Source organism: Falco cherrug, chromosome 11 (genome assembly GCF_023634085.1).
Source record: "Falco cherrug isolate bFalChe1 chromosome 11, bFalChe1.pri, whole genome shotgun sequence".
NCBI lineage: Eukaryota > Metazoa > Chordata > Aves > Falconiformes > Falconidae > Falco > Falco cherrug.
In genome coordinates, this window is record NC_073707.1 from 31,483,380 (window position 1) to 31,506,365 (window position 22,986).

General features: G+C 49.9%; 1 protein-coding gene across 4 annotated transcripts; it reads left to right on the forward strand.

Moving 5' to 3' along the window:
• Nucleotides 1-10,823: 10,823 nt before the first annotated feature.
• On the forward strand, nt 10,824-22,790 carry LOC102047528 (caspase recruitment domain-containing protein 8-like). Of its 4 annotated transcripts, none has more exons than XM_055723839.1 (16): nt 10,824-10,917; nt 13,390-13,421; nt 13,704-13,757; nt 14,343-14,393; nt 14,843-14,872; nt 15,969-16,016; nt 16,120-16,163; nt 16,276-16,325; nt 17,081-17,301; nt 17,381-17,631; nt 18,248-18,382; nt 18,690-18,828; nt 19,281-19,334; nt 19,433-19,516; nt 20,659-21,348; nt 21,728-22,790. In XM_055723839.1, exons 1-15 carry the CDS (start codon nt 10,889-10,891, stop codon nt 21,036-21,038), a joined length of 1,602 nt encoding a protein of 533 aa, XP_055579814.1. In that variant the 5' UTR covers nt 10,824-10,888; the 3' UTR covers nt 21,039-21,348; nt 21,728-22,790. The 4 variants fall into 4 exon arrangements, with proteins under 4 accessions (XP_055579814.1, XP_055579812.1, XP_055579815.1 ...); XM_055723840.1 differs by lacking the exon at nt 10,824-10,917 and having other exon boundaries at nt 11,375-13,421; nt 20,659-20,928; nt 21,282-21,348; XM_055723837.1 differs by lacking the exon at nt 10,824-10,917 and having other exon boundaries at nt 11,374-13,421.
• The last annotated feature ends 196 nt before the right edge of the window (nt 22,791-22,986 follow it).

Consider the following 22,986-nt stretch of genomic DNA (forward strand, 5'->3'; position numbering starts at 1 on the left):
GTCCTCCAGAAATGAAATGTATTTTCTTCAAATAAATTAAAGCTGGGAATATCGCAGGGCAATGATACTGATATCAAGTGTGCCATCAGGCTTCCAAGGTTGCACGTTGCAGTTAATGTATTCTATTTTATTCCTTCTACTAAAAATAGGCATTAGAAAGTTTGGACCGTACTAGTCCTCCCCTTGCAATAATTCCTTGCAGTTAGGACTTGAAACCTTTGACTCTGCGGAAAGGCTCCCATTCATGCAGGGAGTTTTGGCTGAGGCTTTTACTGTTACAAATAGCAAACATCTCTTCATATAACGCTCATATAATAAGGATGATTTTCTCCAATGGCTGTTTTTCTTCTGAATCAAAATTATATTCATTTCTAAAAATAATTTCAGGATTATAACCTTGATCCAACACCATCCCTAAGCACACATTGGATTTCAAGCCCCACAATGGCAGCGAGACCCTTGGGAGATGGGCCGGTGGCTGCAGGCGGGGAGGGGGCTGGGTGGCCGCGGGTGGATGTGACAGCAGCTGAACACATAAATGCTGAAATATATTAAAATACAGAAACAACCAAAAGGCAATAAAGGACAATTTGTCACAGTTGGAAGGATCGCTGCAGTGGTCTGGAATAACCAAAAAAATTAATTTTTTATTTTTTTTTTTTTACAGGGGGTAACAATTTTCCGAGCTGTGGTCCTCGTTAGTCATGCCATTTCTCAAGAGGCTGCCATGATCCAGTCATGAATTTCTGAGATGATTTCATCTCACTGTTATTTACAACTTAGCCCAAAAGCTCAGTCTCTTCCTATTATTTGTGGTTAAATATAGCAACGGATTCTTTCCCATTCCTTTTTCTCTTGGAGCAGTTTCTCTGCCACCCACACAAATCGCATGAGTCAGAAGGCACACGAAGGAGCGGTTCCCAGCTGGCTGGGCCCTCACCGGCTGCCTTCGCGCATCCCGAGCTCACCCCAAGCATCAGGAGGTGAAATAATGTCTGTCTGCTTGCAACTGGGGTGCAGCCAGGGGCACCGGCCCCGCACCCTGGGGCTGCGCGGGGATGTTCCTCCCCTCTGTCAGCTCCTGCATCCCATGCAGGGTCACCCCAGCTGCATCCTGGCTGCTTTTCTGCCATCCCATGCAGGAATTCCAGGTGGCCTCAGTTTTTGTGCAACCCATTGCCACGGAGGGTGTGGGGGTCACTGAGAGCAGGGCAATGCCCTGGCCGTGGGGACTGAGCACCATCCTGCTGAAAACCCTCTCCTGTTCCCCTCTCACTCATTCTGTCTGTCTGAGGATGCTTTACTTTTACTAAACTAAGCATTTCCCACCCCAGTTTGTCAGCACCAGCCCGAATTCCCCAGATTCCTCTGTGCACAGGCAGCACACTGGTTTTTGCTGGGAGTAAATCCAACAGCCGGCCCAGACGAGGCCGGTCAGGGCATCACCTGGGCAGCAGGTCGGTAGCTTGTTAAAAAATAAAAAAACTGAGAAAAACCTGCCAGCTGTTTTGGTGAGAGAGAGGTGATAGCCGTGAGAGGGCAGAGAGGCTGCGTGCTTGGCAGGGAAGCATCCTGCCTGCGCTGCCTGCACGAAGCCATGCAGCCCCGTGTGCATCCCTTGGGGAAAGAGTGAGAGGGAGGGATGAGGATGCTGAGGCTGGGGAGGGCAGTGCGGGGGCGGCAGCCGCAGGGGGAGGAAGAAGGGACAGGGGAGGTTTGACCCTGCTATTTTTAACCACGGTGTTTACACGCTGTAAATGACCGTGCCGGCCTTGGAGGCGGCACAGCAAACGGGAAAGTTTCTGCCACAGCCCTGCTGGGGTCCACTCCTTGGGCCTGGGGGGTCCAGCCGGCCACCACGCAGCTGGGCTTCGGTGGGTCCCTTTACAGCAGCCCACATACATACTGATGGGTCTGGGTGTAAAAGGGCAAATATTTCATGCTGGGAAATGAGATGTGTGGGTCCTGTCAAGCCAAAATAGCAGATTTGCTGTGTCCTCCCCACCACCCAGCCAGCTCCGGCTTTCGCTGCAGGCTGGGTTCATTAGTTCGCTCATGTCTGGGGGAGCTGACATTTAAATTCTGAAAGTCAGGACAAAAATATGGAAAATGTATCATGGTTTTGCTGTTGAGAGAAGAGCAATGCCCACCCACCCAAGCCCTGTACCGAGGTGGCTGCTGCGAAGCTCAGCCCCACCGTGGCTGGGGGGCACGGGGAAGGCGGCCACGTGTGGGATGCTGAGCTCAGGCAAGGATGTGGAGTGAGGCTGAGGGGGAGCAGGGGCTGCAGAGCTGGGCTGGGGGTGGGCAACAACCTTGGCCCACCCCAGTTCCACAAAACTCGATCAGAACCAAAAAAATGTAAAAAAAAAAATTAAAAAAATAAATCTGAACTGACTCTTGGTGGAGCCCAGGGCAATGGGTACCAGTGCCTCTGGATTGCTGGCTAATTCTCCAAGGACTGAATTAGTTAAATTGTTTTTTCTTCTTTCCTTGCTTCCAGCATAATGAATCAGCACAAATATATTAGATCCACCAGCAGTTGGTTGCTATGGATAAAGGTCTTGGGGAATTTTTACCATCCCCAGTGCCAACCTACCCCCTACCTGCCTGGAGCCGTGGGTCCGGGTACACCTTGTCAGTCCCTGTGTGATGGGATTTACTAGTCATACCACTGCTGGTGGTGGGGTTGTCACTGGGTGCTGGGCAGGCCAGTCGGAGGGATGTCCCTATGTACACAGGACTACTGGGGACAGCAGATGTCCCATCCCTGCCGTCATCAGCCTGGTACCACTAGGCTGGCTCTTGCTGCATCTCCTACTCCACCTGAAGGCTCTGTCGGCTCCTCCTCTGATCCCCCATCACGCCACTGGGAATGATCTCCCCGGACTGACAGCATTCCCGTCCACAGGTAGTTTTCCCTGGGTCCTGTCAAGCCCAATGACTAAGCTTGCAGGCTGTTCCCTTGGGCATAGGAAAAGGATTGCTCCTGCCGCAGGTGCCACAATGCCTTTTCCAAAGCCTGGCACTTCCCACTAAAGCAAACACTTCAAATGCAAACCCATATTTGAGTGTATTAGTCTATTTGCTATATAATAGTTAATTAACTAATTGCCTTTTTAGAGTCATGTCTCTCCTATTGATTTGCTACTTAACCAGTAACTGCTGGGTTCCTAAACTTTTTCAGTGCTGTCTTGCCTGGTGATGCAAATGGATGCCTCACCAGTTTGGACATGCTGAGCGCACCGGTGAGCCCAGCTCCCATCTGCACAAACATTCCAAGGCAGCTCAAGCTATCTGTGTGCCCAGCAGCCGGCAAGCTGAAGCCCTGCTAGTGCTGGGCCTGCTCGAGGCATTTCCAGGGGCTTCCTGGGCTGCTTCTGGTTTGGGTTATGGTTTGAGAAAATACACACAGGTAAGTCTTTGCATCCCAGGTTTCCCTGCTGAAGGTTTGGGGTGGAAAACTGGCCTGGGGAGGCAGGTAGCAAGCGTGCTCCCACACTGCCTCACCCCTAGGCAGCACAACAGATGTATTTTTTCATAAATGGACATTGAATACGTGTCAGGAACAAGAGTTTTCAGTGAGTAATAGAATTTAGCTTAAAATGTGTTAGATGGTCTCAGTACAGGCTGGAATTGCTCTAATTATTTTGATGTGATAGAAGAGTTTTTCCCTGGCCTTGTAGGTTTGGTCCTGGCCTGGCAAAGCCACTCCTTTGGGATTCCTCCTGTGCCGACGGCTTGGCAGCATCAAGACCTGAATTGTCATCTGCTCGGGTGATGTTGCATAGAAAGATCATAATTCTGCCCACACTGGGTAGTTTTCTGGAATGCCAGTAATTTAAAGTGTTTTGACAATTAAACAGTATCGATTTCATTTTAATAAAATTAGCTGCAGGGTTCTTTGATGGTAGAGGAGAACAGAGTACTTGGGAGTGCTGCGGTATCATTTGGGGTATGGAGATTATCATGCACCACCCCAAATAGTTGTTTTCCTAAGCAGATGGAAAGCTCAAGGCGCACAGTTCATGTGCAGTATGCATCTGTCAGTGCGGGACTTTTTGCAAGTTAATATGCTATAAAAGATATTCAACATGTGAGAGACTGAGCCCAGAGCATCCTCCTCCCTCCCTGGGCTGTGCACTGCATCTCAGCAAGTGCTTCAGCACAGATGTTATGAGGCTTCCTGCAGTTTCTGTCATCTCTTGGGGCTCCGGGCTGCGGACACGATGTGGAGCCAAATGGGGTAAATGCAGCGGATACTCAGGAAATACAGGTGGCATAACTAGGAGACGCAGGTGTTCTCCAATTTCTGTGTAGCAGGAACTCTAGCAACATGTTCCTGGACTTTTCACCTTGAAGAAGGTGGTGGCTGTTTGTAATTACTTCTCTAAGTGACGACACAACATCACAAGTGGTGATATATGTGTGATGCTTTCATTTACAGTTTCCAGACAAAAGCCTGTCTGCAGAGAAGTTAGTGGAAATTAAAACCAGCTAGCGCCTGTACATTATACAAAGGCCTGTATGCAATTATGAAATCAAAAATGAATCAGGACGCAGATGGAGACGTTGGGATCCATCCCCTGGTGATTATGGTTGTATTTTTTCGAGGTAAAATCCAGGAATATTTGTTGTGGCTGTGATGTGTCACCTCTCCTGGGGGTCCCTGGATGTCATTTTGAGGGGGAACACTGATTTTCTCACCACCGTCTCCTCAAGCCCTGTGGTGCCCCTTGATACATATATTTTACTGAACAGTAACGCAACTCTGAGGCTAAAACTCATTTTCTCTTCTTTTCATTTTAATTTCCTGTGTGTGCTCAGCTGACCTGCCTTCCCGCCGCGCTTCCCGTCTGCCGCCGGCCGCAGCTAGAGGTTTTGCCGCCACATCCAGCAATTCCCTCTGGTTTCCTTCCTCTCCTTTCCTGGCTCAGAGTCTTCCTCTCTCCTTAGTTGCTCTCTTACTCCAAAGAGCAGCCAGTCCCTGCCTTTTATTTAAGAAAACACGCAAACCCTACACACCAAAAGTAGCAAAAAAAGCCTCCTAATGCATCTGGGTTTATTTCCAAGTGGGAAGCATCTGCTGGGATGCTGGAGAGACACTGGGAGACAGTGTGGAGACCTGAGCCCACATCAGCAGTGCTGAAGTGGCACAGCACCGCCGCACTTTCGGAACTGGGTCACCACGAATGATGCTTTTTAATTTCTATATTTTTAATCTTAAAAACATAAAGCTTCCCAAAGGTTCAGCTGTCAAAGAAGTGAGTGTGAAATTGATTTATCAAATGCTAGGGCATATATGGGGCTGTGGCTATGCGTTTTACGCACACTGTCTAAGACCTGGTTGTAGAAGCTACTGTAAGAGGAAAACTAAGTGCTGGGAATTGAATGAAAACTGGGTCTGCAACCCCGTATATTTCTGCTTTCCTATATAGCGTGCTGGGAATCAGCCGAGCAGTGAAGCCGGAGGTCAGAGGACTTTCCAACGCGCCCGTTTTCCCTCTTTAGGCTGGCATAAAGCAGCCCCGCACACCCGGTCTGGAGGCAGCTGCGCACCCACTGCTCCATCACAGCATATCCTCGCAATGAAATATTAATTTAGATTTTTTTTAAAAAAAAAAATTTGTTGCAGAAATGAGCCCTTTTCCCCCCACAACGAGCCATTATTCTCGCTGACGAGCTGGCATGACCCGTAAGTCGCGGGCGGCAGAGTCCGCTGAGCCGGTGCGGTGCTGAGCGGAGCGGAGCGGAGCGGAGGGGCCGGGGAGCTGTTGCCATCTGCAGGAGTCTTTGCGCTGGTGCTGGTTAAGGATCATTTTGAAAGCAGCCGGAAAGATGCTGGTGTGACTTCGGGTTTGGGGGCCAGGGGCGCCCAGTCCTGAGGGGCGCCCAGTCCGGGGGGGCGCCCAGTCCATCTCAGACCAGCTGCCCACCAAACAGCTGTTAATTAATCCTGTTACCCTAATGACCTTGCAAGGCGGAGCTCCCTCCTCTTCCTCCCCTTCATCAGCTGCCCAGCCCCGGCGGGGGGCACGAGTCGGGGTGAGAGGCTGGGCTGCACCAGCCCGGGGATCCTGGAGCAACGTCAGGTTTATTTTACTCTCTACCACAGGCCCGGGACAGGGGGGCACCGGGGGGCAGGCACAGCCCCCGTTTCGGTAACGGGCTGGCTGCGTGCCTGGCTCTGGCTGGCAGAGCTGCCAGCCGGGAACGGCCACGCCACGGCACTCCTGCAAGGTTCCCAGTTACCCCGGCACCGGTGGGCTCTGCTCCCCTTCCTCACCCCCTGCCACGTGCTAACTGCTGGAGCTGGGCAATAACCCCCGACCCCATCGCCGAGGGAGAGGCCGCTGTAGGTGTCAGATAGGTACACGGAGTAGCAGCAGCCTATAGAAAACATGTAGGGGATAGTTTCACCTTGGATGCGTTGCTGCGGCGTACAGCGGTACCGAGGGGGAAGCCATAGCGATTGGTGACGTACAGTATTAGAACCGATGCCTTCCTTTCAGGGAGAGGATTTAATTCTGCAGCTATCAATAAGTAATGGTCCTGCAGCTGCAGGAAAAGCGTGTTTAACCTGAGGGTGGAGCAAGAGCTGGCGAGGAAAAGCCTAACTTCGTCCTAATGAGTAACAGCCTGGCCAGTGCTCAGGCGGAGCTGGCGGCGGGGTTCCAAGGCAAGATGTTAGCGGGGGCATGAGGGGACGCGTATGAATAAGGAAAAGCGCTGGGCTTTGGAAGACTGACCAGATGCTGCCCTGCAATTCGAACACAGCTAATTCCACGCTTAAGCTAATTGCAAAGGACTGTATGCAAAGTATGTGACTCGCTTGGCATTTGAATGAAAAGATTTCAGTTTCCTGACACAGGGGATTTAACCGGACAGTGTAATGCACTGTCCTGAGCTAACAATTACTGCCCACATTTTAGTCTTGGCACAGGGTACTCTCACAAATTCCTTTGTGAATATACAAATAGCTATTCTTTGAATATATTCAAACACACTTTCTTGCTTTGCATACATATTAATAATCCCATACAGGGCTGGAACACATGCACAGTGGTACTGGGCTGGTGCACGGCCAACTGAAACCAGCAAGGACAACTGGTCTCTGGTTGAGCTTTTCTTAAAAAATACAAGTCCACTGAGGAGATGAACAATCAGCTTGAGCACTGAAAATCCTGCAGCCTTGTGACTTTGTGTTGTCACGGCTGGCTTGGGCAGAAAAATAGCTGGGACCACAAAGTGCGCTGTTCAGGAGCATTTACATCAGTTTTCTGTATGAGTCTCTCTTGTTATCAGTAAGTGTTCTGGTAAGTACATTAGTTGCTCAAATAGTACCCAAAAAGCAAATGTGTAATTGAAACAGTAACAGCAATAATAGCAACAATAGTAATAATGGTAGTAATAGTAGCAGCAGCAGCAATAGCAGCAATAATAATCATAATAATATGATTATAAAACTGTCATTATCAACTTTGGTGCTGAAAAACTTGCTTCTGAAAACCCTGGTTGAATCTGCCAAGGGAGAAAGGGGAGATGGCTCTTCTCCTTGTCTTGCTCTTCAGACAGACTGCTACCCTGCTTGTATTTGGTGCAGGTACTGTGTTTATGTGATTTGTCCCCATTTCTAAAACTGGGTAGTCTCTCGTGGAAGCAGCAATGCTTGTTCCCTGCCTGATGGCTGGGACAGACATGGGGTTCGGGGGATGCATCTGTCATCAGGGAGGAGTTGTAGGAAGGTGAAAAAGCTCTGGGTGGCTGCGTTCGTGGTGCCCCACCTGAATGGCTCAAGCAGAACCTGGGTTTAGGTGGCAAGTGTTTGGCACACTCGCAAAAATCTGAAGGCATGTCCAGCTCTGCACCCTGAATCCTCCGGTGAGGCTGGGCTGGCTGCCTGTGGTGGTTTCCCCCTGCAGCCCTCAGCGATGGGGACTTCATGTGCCTCCTCCCAGAGGGGAGCGGCGAGGCCGGAGAACACCACCGTGCTGCCAGCTGCGGGAACGTGTCCCGGGTGATCACAGCCCAGCTTTCCCTGGCCATGGCAAGGACTAGCTTATCAAGTGCCACCTGTGCACTGCTATCACTTCTCTCCCCATCCTTGAAAGAAAGATGATTTATGCTTCGGGAATCTGAATTCGAGCCTTGTTTCACCAGCATTGCACGACTCCAGTTTAAACTGGTAAAGAACTGCTATGCAAAACTGGGCCAGTATTTGCTGGTGGTGAATCAGGCCGTCAAAAGAAAAGACTTGAGTGTTTTGGACCGAGTGATGCAGCTGCTGTGCGACTCGACAGTGTGCACTGGCTGGGCCCGCCACAGGGCAATTTATGAATACCTCGTGTTGTCATAGTTATCAGGATGTTATTGCAGGAATATGTTTTTTTCATTTCAGTATGAGGATGTCTGGAAACAGTCAGGAAAGTAATGGTTCAGGCCAGCCACACCTAGCAAGCTCTGAGTGACACTCAAGAGATGGGGACGGGACAGACAAAGCCACCAACCCAAGCGCCCTGCACCTTCCCTTTCTCATTTCTTTTCCATCTTGCTTTTTTTTTTTTTCCTTCCTTACTCTTCATTGTGTCCTGTTGTGGACACTTTTTTTCACTTTCAAACTCGTGTCATTGTTCCATGAACTTTTCCCACCTCCTTCCGTTTGTGCAGGCTGGGCTGGCGGGTGCCTGCCGGGCCGCAGGGTGTTGCTCCCGCGGGGATTTCCTTCGGCAGCTTCGCTGGCATTTCCCTCTCTACCCAAACTGACCCTTTGGGTCGCTTTTCCAGTGTTTCACAGGGAATGGTTTTTATTTTGGCCGGGTTTCAGTCCCAGTTTTACAAACACCCTTTGCAGCCCGAATGTTAGAGCTTGTTCCCGTGACCTCTGCGTGTCTGTTTTCCTGGGGATATGGATTTTCCAGAATAGTTTGGCAGCGTGGGGCTGGCTGGGTGCTGTGGCGGGGGGCTGCGGCTGGGTGCACGGGGGAGCGCCACGAGGCTCCCCATGCCACATCCAGCTCGCTCATACCCGGCGCAAGGGGAGCTGAGCACTCCAAACGCACCTGGAACAGCATTTTGAGACTATGTTTACATATATACTTATGTTTATTTATAAAGCTTATCTTTTTCCTGGTGTGTGCCGTGGGCAAACACACACAGGGTGACGCCGCCCCCCGCCTGCACCTGGGAGCTGGGCTGTGGTTCGTCCAAGGGGGGAGGAGGATGCTGAGATACGGGCTGGGGCTGGGTGAGCTTTTGGGTACGAGCGGTAGAGCTTTAACAGGAGCATCTGGGGCACCCTCGTTCAGAAGGGCTTAGCTTGTCCAGGAACAAACCGAGATGACTTTGGATGTTTTCAGCCTGGTGTGCTCGCTGGGAGGCGACATGAGTGAGGGTCTGGAAGGGTGTGCAAGGGTTTCCTTGACCGGAGTCTGCCTGGGGGCCTGCAAATCCCTGTCCTTGTCCTTGCGGGGCTGGGCAGCTCTCGGTGGGATGCTCAGCTGGGATGCTCAGCTGCCCGCAGAACACCGGTACCCCCAGGGCAGAGGGGCTGCTGGCTCTGCCAGTTTGCTGCTTTGCTAGGAGCACCTTGGATGCTCCAGGAGCACTTTACTACCCAAACATTTCTGCTGGAGAAGCTTTTAAAAAGTTTATTTTAGTCCCTTTTTAAAAAAAAATACTTCTGTGCTGCTGCAGGTTTGGGCTGTTTTTTTTCTTTTTTTTCTTTTTTTTTTTTTTTTTTTCAAGCAGCTCTGCCAGCATCTCCGAGGCAGATCCTGACACGCCAGCTGTGAGGATCTGGCATTTCCCCCTCCCGACCTCCCTGGCAGTGTGCAGAGCTGCCCGCGGTGTTTCCCGCGCAGGGGTGTGGGTGATGCCCGGGTGGCCGTGGGTGCTGGCAGTCCCCATGCTGGTGCCAGCCTCGGGACGTGCCCATGGGCCTGAGCAGGGCCACCACCCGCTGTCCCCTGGCGGTGTGGACCCCAGCCCTGTCACTGCCAGCGTGTGAGCCCGCAGCCGCATGCTGGCAGCTCGGTGCAAGGGCCGGACCTGGGCACCCTGTGCGGGCAGGGGCCAGGTATTATATTGTATAGAATGTATGTATTATCTATAATATATATTATACTATGGATAATATATTATATATAGTGCGTATATGTACACACTATATGTTACATAGAATATATACTTTTATATATATTATAAAAGTATTATTATACTTATATACTATATATACACGCTATAATATATAAGTATATATTATAATATACAATATATATATAATAGACATTATGTTTCTACTATGTATATACCTCTATTTTATTCTAATACTCTAACATATAATAGATAATATGTCTAGTATATGAATAGTATATGTATTTATGAAGTATATATATAGTTGTATATATTTATAAAGGCATACCATATATATATTTATGAAGGTATACCATATCTGTATCTATACTGAGACAGCATGTGTGTGTGAGACTTATATGTGTGTATATATAGGTATGTATCTATATAGCGTATATCTAGTACCTGAGTATACTAGTGTACCCAGTGCACACATACAGTGTGTATACATGCATATCCATACAGTATCTATCTGACATAACGGTGTATCTAGTATGCCTGTGCAGCACCTGGGGCGTGCATGTGTATGCACACACCAGATGTATACACAAATGCATCCGGCATACATTAGCAAGTCCCGAGTGGCTCTGTGCCCTGCGGTGTGTATGGGTATATGTATATGTATACAACCAGGCGGGGGGGGGGGGGGGGGCTGAGGGCGGGGCCGGGCAGCAGGGGCGGGGCCGCTGGGACACGCCCCCCGGCGGCGATACGGTGCTTCCCGCCGGAGCCCCGCGCGCTCCCGCCTGCTGCCGCGATGTCCCGCCGCGGGCAGGAGCCCGGCAGGTGAGCGGGGCTGGGGGGAGCGGGGGTCCTGGCTGCCCCGCGCCTCCCCCCGGCATCCCCTGCTCCTCTCACCCCCCCTCCATTCTCCGCCGTCCTCCCGCTGCCACAGCTTACCCCCCTCCCGCCCCCCCCCGCTTTCCCAGCCCCTCCCCGCCCCCCCAGCATCCTCCCCATCCCCCCTGCATCCTTCCAGAACCGTCCCCATCCCCCCAGCATCCTCCTGTTTCCTCCACCCCCAGCCCCCCTTCCACCCGCCGCAGCATCACCCCCCCCCGTTCCCTTCCGCCGCCCCATCCGCCCCCCCTTGCCGAACCCCAGCGGAGGGTCCCCGGCCCGCGCTAGCACGGAGCCCAGACGGTCCTTCTGCACCCCCTCCGCGTCCGGTTCCGCCCCCCCCCCCCCCCAAAAAAAACCCCAAACAACCCCAAACAAACACAAACAACAAAACCCCACAGCGGTTTTGGGGCCCACGGCCCGGCCTTGCACCTGCAGCGGGGGCTCCCCGAGCCTCCCCAGCTCCCCGCATCCGCTGCCCGGGTCGCCCGCTGCCCCCCCGCCCCGCTCGGCACCCCCCCCTCCGGCAAACAAAAGCGCTCGGCGAGCCAGCGGCGTGCCCGCTCCGCCCCGGCCCCGCTCCGCCCCGCGCTCCCGCGCCGCCGGGCCCGCTCCGCCCCGGGCCCGCTCCGCCCCGCGCTCCCGCTCCACCACCGGCTCCACTCCGGGCCCCGCACCCCCCGGGCCCGCCGCCGGGCCCGCCGGGAGCGCCGCCCGTTCACCTGCTGCCTGCGAAGCCGCGAGCGCTGTTTGGCTTCAGCGGGGGCCGCGGCCGCCCGTGCTGTCGCCCCTGGGGGCATGAGCGGCGGGCGGGTTGCTGACACCGAAAGGGGTCGGTGGGGGCTTTGCCCCCAGCTTCTCCCCTCTCGAGCCTGTTTTTTCGGTTTATAAGGGAGGGGGGGGCGCCGCGGCGCGGGGGTCGTACCGCTGCTGGCAGGGCTGGTGCAGAAGGCAGCGCTCGGTGGAGGGGTTGCACAAACGGCGCTTGGCTCAGGCACCGTCTCTGGGGTATGTCCGGGCTTCGTCCAACCCTTGCAGATACTGTGTCATTATTTATTGTTTTTTTTTCTTAAGATACAGTTTGGAAGCAAACTCGCTGTTGTGTAATTTCCCATTCGCGCCCGCGGTAAAACCCTTCCCCAGTTTCTCCCGCGTGCCTCGCTGGTTGCAGCACTGTTTCCCCTGCCCTGGGCTAGCAAACTGGCAGCTCCAGGCTGTGTGGGAGCATCCCAGTGCAGCCACCCGCCCTGCCGTGCTGCACCCGGGCCCCCCTTGCCTGCGTTGTTTCACCTAGTGCCTCAGCCATACCTTCGTGGAGTTCTTCTCTTGCCTCTACCATTACCACCTATCCATTTTCTATTTTTTAATTTGAGCTTTAATTTTATGAGCTTAAAATTTAATTTAAATCTTAATTTGAGCTGCCCCAGTGCAGTGGCGGCTGAGGCTCTGTCCCTTGCGATGATGCCCGCTCATCCAGTGGCACCCCCTGTCTGCCGGGTGCACCCCAGGGAGCAGGTGGGCTGTGGGTGCACAGCGGTGGCCCAGGATGGTCAAAATCAACCTCCTGAACTGAGCTGCCAAAGAGCAACTGCAGTGGCTCAGCTTTGCCGTTGCCAGCATCCCTCAGCATCACCGGGGCGGCACTGAAATCCCTCTCCTGCCTCCGAGAAGCGAGGGGATAGACGAGAAGCGAGGGGATAGATGCTTTTCCCTGCCCACATGGCATACGGCGGCTATTCCAGCAGGCTGCTGGCAGGGCAGAAGGGCTGAGATATTTGCTGGTGCCACCAGAGTGAGAGCGAGCTGGATATCGCCTGCTGGTTTATGGTGACTGTGCCCATGGCGATTCCCTTCCTCAGCAGCAGCTTTTATGGTGGTTATTTGGTGGGGCTGCAGGAAAGACGCTGTGGAGCTCCACAGAAAGGTTTCCAGACCTGATCTTTATCTTTAAATGACAAAACCAGCATATTTCCCCTTTTCAAGAGTGAATGAGACCGGAGGTTGGTCTGAATTTGCCACAGGCCACAAATGGGTGATGAGGTCTGTTGGAGTCATCTGCTGTGGCCGAGCCACCATGTTTATCTGAGCTTTGTGCCTTGCTTGGGGATTCCGCCTGGATTGCTATAGAGCCAACGGGCACCTGGCAAAGGGGGCCAGGGCCCAGGGTTTGTGCCAGTGCACATGCAGCAGTCAGGCATCCCTGGCAGGGCTAGGACAAGAGCTAGGGCCGTAGGTCATGTTAAAGAAAATTAATTTTTAAACACCAAGCCCCCCTCCCCAGTCCCCTTGCAACCTCTGGTTCCCTGGCCAAAGCCAGGGAGCGATGCCAGCGGGCAGGGAGGTGGGTAGATGCTGCTTGTGTGGAAGGTGGGAGAGGACTGGTGGATCTGCTCATGTATTTCCCATTTTGTCTTCCAGCAGAGCTGAGTCCCTCTCTTCAGATGAAAAAGGTACAGTAATTTCATGAAATAACTGCACTTCAAATGGGCTTGTTATGAGAAATGCCCAGCCTTTGGAATGGAAATGACAATTATTGTAACTGCTGACTTTAAAACACCTCGGTGCAATGCCTTGGTTTCATGTATAAGAGTTTTGATTTTTTTTATACTGTTTTTTAAAATTCATATTCCTTTGCTATTTATTCCCTTCCTCCAACCTGCATAGTACAAAAACACCAAGAGAGGAGTTAATCTTTTTGAAGCTTATGTCCCCTGACTGCTTTTCTCTTGCAGAGGTGGCAGCTGGCAGCACGGAGGGAGAGGGCTCGGCCGAGGAGCACCCAGTGGGTGAGCACACACGTGGCTGCAGGCTTGCCCCGCACGTGGGATGGCGTGGCTGGCCTTGCGCCTGCCGGTTCCCCACAACATGATAAAACCCCTGTGTAGACACTGCTGTGACTCCTCCAGTCACTTGCTTTGCAATACTGGATTCTCTTCAACTTATGTTTGTAAGAATAATTTATTAAAGCCACGTCTGGTGCATCCATGTGAGTTGCATCACTGGTGGGACACACCAGCTCCCACCAGTGCTTCTCCCACCTCACTTGCATGCCACAGAAACCCATACTTTAACTGGGTGTACTGGGACGTGCCACAGGTGAAGCTCCAGAGCAGTCCCAGGTTGTGTAAAACAGGAAAATTAAGCTCTTTGAACATCGCACATACCTTTCAGAAGGACCTGGGTGACCCCTAGGTCTCCTCTGCTGCTGTGATTTGATGCTCTGATGTTCCTCTCTACCTCAGTATTTTTTTTCTGCTAGCTAACTGGCTGACCAACCTGATGTATTTAAACTTTGGATCTATCCTTTTACTTCCCTGTGGCATTGCCTTATTTCATTCTGCCTGTGACTAACGGGGTGTAATCTTGTTCAGGAGAGGAGGGTTCCAAAACCAGCTCCAGCAGTAGCTCGGAAGAAGAGTCAGGTGAGCATCGTGTTGTGATTTATTCTCTCTCTTTTGAAGATGTCCACCTGGTTGAAAACAGCTGCTTTGCATGGGAGTGGTCCCAAGGTTCTTGTGCCAGACTGTTAATTCAGTGGTCGCATGCTGAAAAGCAGAATGATCTCTCTGTGAGCACATGGTTTTCTAGCCACTCGGTTTAGAGCAGAGCAATAATAGAAGAGCAGCACCTAATGTTGCTGTAGCCTTGTAGACATAACACGCGACACACCAAGAGGCTATAAATCTGCTTAAAAGTTGGCAGCAAAAGTGGCAAAACAGGATGGACAGGAAAAGAATTAAAGGAAGCGTTTTCTGCTGATGAAAAGCCTGCGGCTTTGCTCTTAGGCAGGTTACACCACCAGCAGTTTATTCTGGTTTCATGCAAGATTGATAGTCTTTAGTTAAATAATTACGAAGCTTTTTCTCATCAGATGCAGAGGAGTCGGATGGAAGACGGTCACGTGAGTGCACTTTTATTTTGTTCCTTATATGTCTTGCATGGCGAGGGGGAGCCAGCCCAGATAAGTGATGTGCGTGGGTAGCGACAGCTGATGGCAGAAGAGGGATTTAGAGCTGCCCAGCGTCGCCTGCGAGCCCTTGGGGAGGACGGCTCGCTGCAGTGCGTGCCCAGGAAGGGGGTGTGTGGGGTGCCTGCGTGGGGACACGGCTGCCCCTGCTTGCACACGGAGCCGGAGCAGGGCTGTGGCCGTGGGGAGGTGCAGGATGGAGCCGAGCTGAGCTTCCACGTGCTGCGGGTGGCCCCAGGTCACGACAACCCCGCTGTGGCTCGGGGACTGAAATAGCATCACTGCAGGAAGGGTGCCAGCGCGCTCGCTGGAGTTTGCCTGATGTTTTCCAGGCTGTTCGCTGTAGCAATACATTTTCTGCCTCTCCCACATCTGCCTGGCCAGGAGGGCGGTGAAGTCCCAGGATGACTTTGGGACAGGCTGGCTGGAGTCCCTGCTTGCAGGGAGGGGTGTTGGTGGGACGGGGAGCAGGAGCGGGCGGCACGCCGGCAGCCAGCCCTTCCTCACGCCTTGTCACAACAGCTCTGCTGCTTGGCTTCTGCAAAATCCACCCCTTGGGGTAAAGGCGTTTCCTTGATGCGTCAGCTCTGCTCGCTTTCTGCCATGTTGTGGGTCACTAAGGAGCGTTCGGGCACTTTTAAATAATTTTAAGGGCAAATACACTGCAAACAGCGTGGCTGCCTGCTCACTGGGAAGCCCTGTTGCCAGCTTCTGTGCCAGGTGGCTGAACTTTGTACTTGGCACCTTGCGACTCTTCCTGGGGTTGAATCTTTTTTTAACCCTTTGAAAATTTCCACTAGTTTGGGTAAGTTATGAAGTTTTGACAAAAGCTGTTTCCTGGAGTTCGGCTTCACTCCCACGCTGTGCACAGCCTGCACGTGCAGGTGTGCATGCAACAGCTTGGGTCTCAGGAATATTCTCCGGAGGTTTTGGTGAATGTAAGCGAATTAGGTTGGTGGGTTGTCCTTGCTGCACATGGGAGCAGAAACCTGCTGGAGGCTGAGGTATTTGCTGCAAACTTCTTTTTTAGATGAAGAACAGGAGGAGAAGGAGTTGCTACCGTGCTGCGATGAATCAGGTAGTAACGGATCTCTCAAGGGCCAGTGGTTTGTTGTTTTTTTTTCCCTCAAGTGTTTAATTACTTTGCTTTTAATGAGCTGATCTTCCTGTTTTCTCACTAGGAGCGAACTGTCTGCTACCCTGTGAGCACTGCAGAAATGAAAATGTACGTTTATCAAAAAACCCGACCCACATATTTTGCATGAGATAATTTGCAAATTATAATTCTGCTCTCTTATAGACTTCTTAAAATATGTATTTTTAAAATCTGTTTATAGGACCAGAAGGAGCAAGTGACCCCTAGGAGACTGTCTGGAGGACAATATGTGTATGGATTTTTTTTTAATACAATGGGTATACATTTACACTGTTGTCATCAAGATACTTCTCTCTTCAGTTTGAGTGGGGAAAAAAACTAATTTGCTGCACAAATACATTTGGAGTAATACCAGAAGATACCCCCAAATCCTTAAAAATAAGCAATTTAGAGCAGCTGCCTATGCTGCCTCCAGATCCCGGTCCAAGAAAGTTCTTAGGAAGGTTTCCTGCCTGCCTTGTCTTGCTGCAGTAATTAATGTCAGGTACATTTTTACGTGCTTGTTTTAGTCTGGACACACATGAAGGGTCTTGGCCTGCTTCACAGGAATAGTCATCCTCCCTGTTTGCACTGAGCCTGCATTTTATTTTGGACGCTAGCCTTGTTCTACCTCTTTCTGGCTTGGAAGTTGTCATCAGTGCGTGATGTTGGTGGTGTCCGTGCGTGCATGATGTTGGCTTCGATGTTGATGGGAGCTGCGCTGAGCCTTTTGTGTACAAGCAGCTGCCTCGTTTGCAGGAAGCGTTATGCAAAATGTTCATTCCAGCTATTTTGCGTGCATTGGCCTGGCCAGTTTTTAACAGTCCAGTGACAGTTTAAACGTAGGGACTAGAGAGAAAAAAAATTGTTGTAGCTTTCTGTGCTATTTAGATAAAGTGCTCTTGGCTGGTTGGGAGGGGATTTTGTTATCCCTTGCAAACCACATTTCTATAGTATTTGCTAGGCAGGGGAAACTAAACTAACCAGGTTGTTCTTGCCCACGGCAGGGCACGGCTGGATGCAGAGGGGACTTACCAGTGCAGCCTCACAGGCTTGATTTTTGAAGTAACGGGGCCCGTCAAAATCACATATTCCCTCTTATCCTGGAGCAAATACGCCAGCCTGGTGGAAAAGCCGTGGATCGTGGGCGGCCCCCTCTTCGACGTGCGCTGCGACTCAGCCCCTGCTCTCACCTCCATCCAGTTTCCCCACTCCCTCTGCCTGGGCGGTGAGTGCTGGTGGCCGGCCCGGTGGCTGCGGGGGGCTGCTGGAGCAGGAGGTGCTGAGGCAGCCCCGTGTCCCCGCAGATCATGGTGCTGGCATGGCCTTCAAGGTTTTGCACATCAAGGGCGAGGGAGCAGCCATCGAGCCCTCCGCCGACTACTCGGCCTCGCACGTGAAGTGGCTGGTGAGCTCGCTGTCACCGGTGGGACCACTCATCCAGAGCCAGGAGCCCGTGCAGTACCACGGTGCCGTCATCCTCTACAAAGTCATTGATGAGCACCCCTCCTTGTCCTTTCGGGTCTACGTGGCTACAAACAATGACTCCTTTATAAAGGTATGGCTGGTGTCGGGGGTGTAGTGTGGCGTGGTGTAGAAATACCAGCAGGGCTGGTGCTGGGGACGCTGCACGGAGGATGGGGTGCGGCAGTGAGATGCTCTTCTCTCGCCCCAGCAATTGCATGCAGAGCTATACGTGTATGTCTGTCTATAATGAGACTTCCGTACCAGAAAGGTCTGCCAGCCAAGTTAGGATATTATATTGAAGTAGCAGCTCACAAGCTGCTGTAGAAAAGAAACCCATTTGCCACTAAAATCCACAGAGCTCAGGATTTATACCTGGAGGAGCTTCTTGTCCTCTCACCCATTCCCCCCAACAACACACAGGCAAACACTAGAAGATGACAGCAGCAAATGACCTTCCTTTTATTCAGGTTGCAACCTCTTTTATCTATTTTCACCCCTGTAGCATGATAGCTGCAGAGGTTCCTCGGGTGTTTTTGAGTGTGGTGTTTCGTGTGCAGCTTTCTGTAATGTTTGCCCTGTGGAACGGGTCGTGGCCGTTCTATAGAGCTGTGGCCAGAGAAAAGCCCAGAGAGCCACATTAACTAAGTTTTAAATGGTAATTCCTTTACTGATGTGAGTAACCTTTAAATCATATTTTTAAATTTTAGGATATCTCAAAAGCTGTAAAACATTCTAATAAGAAATTCATTAAAATTGACAAGCCCCCTGTATGCCAGAAGTTACTACAGAAAGGAAAGAAGTATAGATTAATTTGTGAGCCAGAAGCTGAAATAACTCCAGAGGTGAGTCCCTTACGCAACCCCCATTTCGTGCACTGCAGCTTCATTAGAAACGTGCCACAAAGTGGCTTTGCCTCTGCGCTCCTGCACTGGCATTAAGGGCATTTTTCACGTTCATTTGCCATTGCTGCAGAAAGCATTTTCCTCTTAGAGCCCTAAAGCTCTGGGATGAAATCCTGACACTGAAGTCAACAGCAAAACTCTGGGGAGATAGGGGTTGGGCTCAGATCTGTGTCAGTAGCCAAATACCTCCTCTTTAGTTTATATGTTTTGGATAAATATTTATTTTTAACATATTTCCATTGTATAGGAAATTGAATTTGTTGACGGATCTCTCTTGAAACTAAAAAGTTACATTGAAGTCTATTTGGAGAAACCTGATGACTTCACCTTGTCTTTGGTTGAGCTAGAGTCCGAAGCGACCGTCTGGAAAGCAAAACTAAGGGAGAGTGAGTCTTTGGTCTTCCCGCGACTAGTTGGTTCCTGCTGAAAAGGTGCAGGAGCTGGAGTATAACTCGGCCCTTGGGTACACCTAAATTCCTACTGTTAAAACCACCGGGTTTGGGGCTGGAAGTGATAAAATGTAGAGGAGCACCCCAGGAGGTTGCAGTGACCTGCCGGATCCCTCGGGAGCAAAGGGGCGAAGGCTGCGGGGCCGCGGGAGGATGCTCCGCTCTCGTGTTACTTAGGGGGGATAATGCACAATCTCTACTGCATGTTATCGGTGGCGTGCTGCAGCACGTGGGCGAAAAGGGGATAGTCGTCTCGTTCTATAAAATCTTAGCTCAGCAGCCAGAATCCACCCAATAGCTTGGTTTTGTGCCCAAGAATTGTTGGATGTAAGGCATAGCAGTGGGAATTCCTGCCTCACATTTTGTTTCCTCTACAAACTGTTTCCCAGGTGACTGGATACATTACGATCAGAATAAAAACGAGCAGAAAAGAAGCGCAGTCAGTAAGTCAGTTTGAAGACAAGTCAGGGCTGGTACCTGGCTTGCTTTTGTAGCTCAGGTGATACTAAAGAAACAACATCACCTCTTGCTTTCTTCTTAGGTGTCAAAAAACGGAAACTAGCCCTCAGCATTTTGAAAGAAGACGAGATCTGTGGCAAAAAGCAAAAGAGCAGCAATCCTGCAGGTAAAGCATTTCTGTGTCATTTAAAACAACATGTTTGGTTTTGTTTCTTTTTTGGTTTTGGAGGGGTTTTTTATCCTTTGAATTGAACCTGAGCTTGCTTTTTTAAAGACTTACACAAATCAGAGCATGAAATATAGGAGGAGAAAGCGCTGCTTTTGTAGGTGCAGAATTTTTTACCTACGTTTGTGCGCTTTGCTACACTGTCATGCATTTGGTAAATAAATGGGGGGAAGCAGCTAGGCAATTTGCTTTAAAAGCTTCAGGTAAAATGATATTGTCTTTTAAGACTGAGCAATAGTGGCTATTTTTGAAAGAGGCTTCCACTACATGTCTTAGACTTTGTGCTTGGGATATCTCTTGAGCGATAACAGGCTAGACAAAATAATAATTAAAAACCAAAAGCAGCTCATATTTATTTTTGACATGTGATGCCCTGATGGTGTCTGGGAGCTCCCACCCAGAAACTCCTCATTTATTAACAGTTACCTGGAAAAAAATAAAGAAGAAATAATGTGAGTTTAACAAGTAAATAAATAAATAAATAAAAAACCCATCAGCAAAAGTAGCCAAGAAGGTGTTTGTTTATGGGTGCCTGTAGCCACCAGAGGGAGAGCTTCCATCCCTCAGAACCTCAGTTTGATGTGTGAGTGATGACGGGGAGAAGGAAAGCAAAGAAGGAAAGCGGCTCAGGCTGTGTAACAGCAGGGCTGAGGCTTCTGAGCCATTGTAATTAAAGGAAAACCAAACATCACCTCTCCAGAGCAGCCAGAGGTTTTGAGAACAGCAGGCATGGCAGAGAGAGAGTGCTTAGCATGGCCTTAATTTTATACATCTCAAAATTTCTGGGTGCTTGGTAACTTAATGTACCAAGGGAGTTCTTCTGCTGGATGCACGGCTGCTTATAAATGGGGAGCAACCCACTGATGTACAGCAGCCAGCATGCCATCAGGTGTTGTCATCTTCGTGAGCTTCAGCTTCTTAGTCCTTTTCTCCAGCACTCGGCTCTGACCTTGCTGGATAATCTGAATAAGATTACCTTCATCGTATGTCCCCTGGCCACACGTGGAACTAGTAGTGTAATTTAGTTACAAGTTTAATGAGAGAGCAATGTTAAATCTGGCTTTTGTTCTGTGTCTTTTCAGATGGAATTGAAACAAAAAACCTAACTGATCAACAGCTGATGGTGATCGCAAAGTTGTTTGGTAGGCAGTGGCGAGAAATTGCCATTGAGTGTCTTCAGATGGAAATGAAAGACATCGAGCAGATTCAGGCAACAGAAGAAGAAGTTAATATGCAAAAATTTCTGGTGTTGAGCAAGTGGAGAGACAGAGAACAAAGCAATGGAACTGCAGAAGCCTTGTACAGAAGTCTCCGTGAAAAAGTGTCCTATGAGATACTGCAAGCCCTGCAAGGTATCGCCTTCCCGTTATATTTATTTAATTACATCAGTGTGTTTCAGATGTATTTTAAGAATTCACATCAGAGAGTTTACCAAATGCCTAGTACATGTTTTAATACATAGGTCAAAATTGTCTCCCTTTGATGTCAGCAATGACTTTCTTTCTTTCTTGTGGCATTTTTATACTTCCCTTCAGAAACTGCTATAAAATGAATAATATTTCTGCACTGACTGTGTTAATAGTGCTCCCAGCATGACCTGGCTGTCATGGTCAAGCAAATCGGTGCTATAGACCCAAGCCAATGCTGGGTCTTCTCTGGAAGTCCTGAGAAGAGATGTTTGGGTCTTTACTCTTATCTGTTTTAGGAACGGTTAATTAACACCTTCCCCTGATGGATGACTTAGCGGCTGGGTCCTGCAGACCCGTGTGTGTGTATGTATTCCCTCACTGCCCATGGGTGCTCCCGCTTATTTCTGTGCGGCTCCTCACGTTCGGTCCATCCTCTGCAAGCCAGAGCTGTGCAGCGAGCTGAGAACTCAGCCAGCCATGGGGAACCTTTCTCAGAAACAATTTTTTTTTTTTTCTGATACAGGCAAAACTTTGTTCTTTCTTAATTCTCCCCAGAAGCAATGTTGCTGCAAAGGGTGGGGGGAGCTCCCTTGCTCATCTGACCCTCCCAAACCTGCCTGTGCCAGAGCCCTGTGCTCTCACATAGCGTTTATTATAATACATTTATTATTCAACTTCAATATTGCAGTAACTTCTAGAGGTCAGCTAACCCGTGTGTGTTTGTGCATGTTCCTTTCCTCAGGTTTCTGGGCTCGGTGCTGACCTGTGGAGCTGCAGCTGGAAGGAGCACGGCGGGAGCTTCTCCAGCCACTCCCCCGGCATTGCGCTGGGATCCGGGGAGGAAGATGCAAGGCATCATCACTCAGTGGAAAGTTTAGGCAGTGTCTCCACAAGAAATGTGAATGAAATTTTGCGTGGCTATGAGCACATCTAAGACTTTCAGGAGCAATCAGTCTTGCAGCGGATCCCGGCATTGCGGCTGGCAGCGCAGGGCTTCGTGCTTGGGGAAACCCAGCGCTGCCACCCAGCTTTGTCATGTTTGAGCCGGTCCTAAAAGACGTGAACACTGGAAGAAACCACTTTACCTTGTTCAGGTACATGGTTGTTATCAGGAAACATTTTTATTTCTATCAGGGAAAGACAGGGAGGAAAGTTATGCGGAAATTTTCATCCCCTTAAAAAAAATATTGAACTGCCAAAATCATGAGGTACACTGTATTTCTCACAGATGCCCAGAATCAGGGAAGAATAATCCTAAACTTGCAGATAAATTCCTTTGCATAATCACTGTACATATACATAATCACTGTATATACTTGTGTACAATCAGTCCTTGTTAAGCTGTGGTTCTGTTTTCTAAAAACCCGAAGACTGGTTTCACGGGAACACCACTTAATAACTCCAGGCAACTTTAAATTTTCCCTGGGAATTTCTTCTTCACTCTTTTCTGTATAGTCTGTCTCAATTTTTATGAGATTTTTTTTATGTTGTACATATTTTTTTTTATTAGAAACTTTTTATACTTTTTTTTTGCTTGATAATTTTAAATGGAATAGAATTAGGTGCTTAAACTAAAATGGAAGAAGCCAAAATCTTGGCAGAGGCTGTTGCTCAGCAATGCACATACTACAGAACTGGAAAAGATTTGGAAAGAACCTTATTTGCAGAAGAGGGTGGTAACGTGATACAGGAGATTGTCTTGATTTTAAAGACAAGTGATTCTTTTGATCATCTTCCTCTGCATATGTTTATGAAAGGAAAAGCATACTTTTGAAAAATAAGGATTAAAAAAGAAACATGTACGCGATTTACGTATGATTTTTGATTATTTTCTCTTTATTTTAGCCGTTGGATGAAATGTGGCAAGGTGGTTGTGTTATGGGCCGCCTTTTCAGCCCTTGATGCTCCAATGCTGCATACAGCCGAGCGCTGACGGGAAGGGCTGTGTCGGTGCCCAGGACTTTGTGGGCTCTTCTTCCAGTGAGGCATTTAGGGGGGAAA